Genomic DNA, 2,732 nt, shown 5'->3' with positions numbered 1-2,732 from the left:
ATTAAATTATCCATCTCTTACAAGGAATAAAAAAAAAATTAAAATTAAAATCTTTCAAACATATTCAACTTTACTTCAAAATTAATCATAAATTTTAATATTTTCGTAGTTATTATTTTATTTTATTAACTTTCTTATTTAATTATTAAATATATGCTTGAAAATCATTAAATTTCCCTCACATATATAGATATATTAGTCAATTTCGCTTTTTATAAATTTAATATCTATATTTAGGTTTTAATTAATTATTAAATTAATTATGACATTATGGGCGTAAAAACCCAACATTGTGTATTGGGCCTAGGGCCTTATTTTAAGGTTAAAGTGTGTCTGAAGAGAAAAAAATGATTGAGAAGGATTCCATATGGGAGAGATATACCTAGAAATGATCGAGGAGTATAGTTCGAAGAGAACATCAGTAGTCCGTAGAGTATATTTTCCTCGAATATAAAGAGTCTCGATCAAGCAAATATCTGGGAAGTTCGAGTGATCTTCCTAACGATTCCAATGTTAAGGATAAGCTTTGGGCATTTATGAAGATGATAAGAACAGAGAAATATCTAAAAGAAAAGTTGCTACCACCGCATTAAATGCACTGCACCAACTTTTTTAGTCGCATTAATGTGGAGAATACCTTTAAACAGTGCAATCTCAACTACTGCACTCATGAAGAACCGTCGAAGATATCTGATGGGATATATGCTCAAGTGAACGTTGAGATGAAGACAAGTGGACGACCAAGATAGTCTAAAAGAAAATTATATAAATGTAAGAGACCTCTTACAGAAAGGGGGGGGGGGGGGAAGGAAAAAGAGAAAGGGAGAAAAAATTCTGTTGTAGTTCCAAGAATGATATATACAAAAGTTTGTCTCTTCGGACATGAATATATTTAAGTTTCAAGTTTGTGCTTGCACAGATTCATCAGTAATGTTTTTGTTGAACGTTGTTTAATTCACAACCAACCCAGCTTTTTCACCCACTCTCTACAAATTCATTGTTTTAGGTTCATTGGGCTCATAATCCAAATCTTATAGGCTTGGGCTACAAATCTTTTCCCTACAGACATCATCACGGTTCGACCTCGATTCGACCTCAAAAACCTTGAGCCTCTCCTTTTTACGGTTCAATGAATGGTCCGGGTCTAAAAACCTTGGGAATAACCATCTTCGCTACAATACATTTTAACTTGCACTTGGAGCTTGGATTCCATTTTTGCTCTTAAATTATGCAAGAAAAATGTTTGATAACCTATTTACCCAAAGGTGAAATGTTTTCCTAATGGATCTTTAACTGGATTTGCACACTGGGGAGATAGGACAGTATTTTGATACCGTCCTTGTCAAAATTCTAAAGTTCAATTGGGTAGTTTTAACTTTCACCTTCAATTCTCTTTTGGGTTAAAGATCTAAACTCTGCCTTGTAGAAGTTCTCTTTCTCTCTCAACATGGTAAGAACACACTCCCTCCCTTAAGGGCCTCTCTAAGGGTTCTCTCTTGGACTACACCGCTCTCAAAATGGGTTGTAGCCCATTCTCTCGTGAATGCATGGATCAAGAAGTAGTGAATAGTTTGGAAAAGTTAAAGCTTGCAAAAGAAGAGAAGGAGGATATTGTCATTGCAAACATCAGTAGCACTAAGATTTTTGAAGAATGCTCTTTGAACTTATTTGGACGTCTACTTACAAATCGTCACCAAAATCAAAGAGCTTTAAAAAAACACATTAAAAGCAGCATGGAAGATGGGTTCTAACTTGAGGATTGTGGAGGTTGGAAATAAGATTATGCAGTTCAAGTTTAGCTTGAGGTACCAGTTAGAGTGGGTTGAAAAAATTGGACCACGGAACTTTGACAACAACCTACTTCTTCTCTGTCGATGGAAGAAAGGTTTAACATCAAAAAATATTAGTTTCTCCCATTCTCCTTTCTTAGTGCAAATTTGGGGTTTTCCATTTGAGAATATGACTAAAGAAATTGGGAAGGATATTGGCAACAAGATTAGGAGGGTGTTAGAAGTTGACAAACAAGCTATGCAAGCAAATCAAGCGAAATTTTTAAGAATACGAGTTGAGGTACCGATTGACAAGCCCCTCCGTAGAGGGGGGTATTTTAAGAATGAAGAGGGTGGAAGATGTTGGATTGATTTTCGGTATGAGAGACTTCCCACATTTTGTTACATATGTGGAATACTTGGGCATGATGAGAAGCACTGCCACTTAAATCCAATGGAACAACATTCAGAGAGGCAATATGGTGAATGGCTAAAGGCAGAAGGAGCTGTAAAGAGCGACGGTGAAAGGGAAAAAATGAAAGTGTAGACGGAGGCTGAAATGTGGAGCTTGCCATCTCCGATGGAGGGTGGAAAAGCCAGTGAAGTGGGTGGTGGTGTAATCAAAGTGGATGCAGCTACCTTGGACACAGTGAGGGATACAATCAAGTCAAATCATCGGAAGCAAGACAAGCTGAGCAGATGGGACAATACGGCATCAATGGGTTTGAAAATGGGGCTAGAGCAGCTAGCACGTGATAAGCAAAAAAGGCTCTAGAACTGAATTAGTCAAAAAAGAAGTGCATGGGAACGAGAAAGTTTAGGCAGAAGTTGGCAAGGAGTTTGGGCCGGTTATAGGAGAGTTGGAAGTCTTAAGCCCGATAAAGCCCAAAGAAAAGGAAGGCACAAGTGAGGGAAGGAAATTGCAGCAACAAGGCCCAAACTGAATGGAAAAACCAGCAGCTA

The 2,732-nt window shown here is 37.4% G+C and overlaps 1 protein-coding gene across 1 annotated transcript; it reads left to right on the top strand.

The window, feature by feature from the left end:
• Positions 1-1,740: 1,740 nt before the first annotated feature.
• LOC112040617 (uncharacterized) lies at positions 1,741-2,316 on the top strand. The gene has a single exon (XM_024073500.1). The coding sequence runs from the start codon at positions 1,741-1,743 to the stop codon at positions 2,314-2,316; it is 576 nt and encodes a 191-aa protein (XP_023929268.1).
• Positions 2,317-2,732: the final 416 nt, after the last annotated feature.

The sequence above is a fragment of the Quercus suber genome, unplaced genomic scaffold, assembly GCF_002906115.3.
Source record: "Quercus suber isolate HL8 unplaced genomic scaffold, Cork oak 2.0 scaffold_259, whole genome shotgun sequence".
NCBI classification, from domain to species: Eukaryota; Viridiplantae; Streptophyta; class Magnoliopsida; order Fagales; family Fagaceae; genus Quercus; species Quercus suber.
The sequence above is the reverse complement of the archived record's forward strand: the minus strand, read 5'-3'. Positions and strand labels throughout refer to the sequence as shown.

What these genes read in the sequence shown, in the direction of transcription:
- LOC112040617 (XM_024073500.1), top strand. Translation starts at nt 1,741, where the DNA reads ATGGGTTCTAACTTGAGGATTGTGGAGGTTGGAAATAAGATTATGCAG.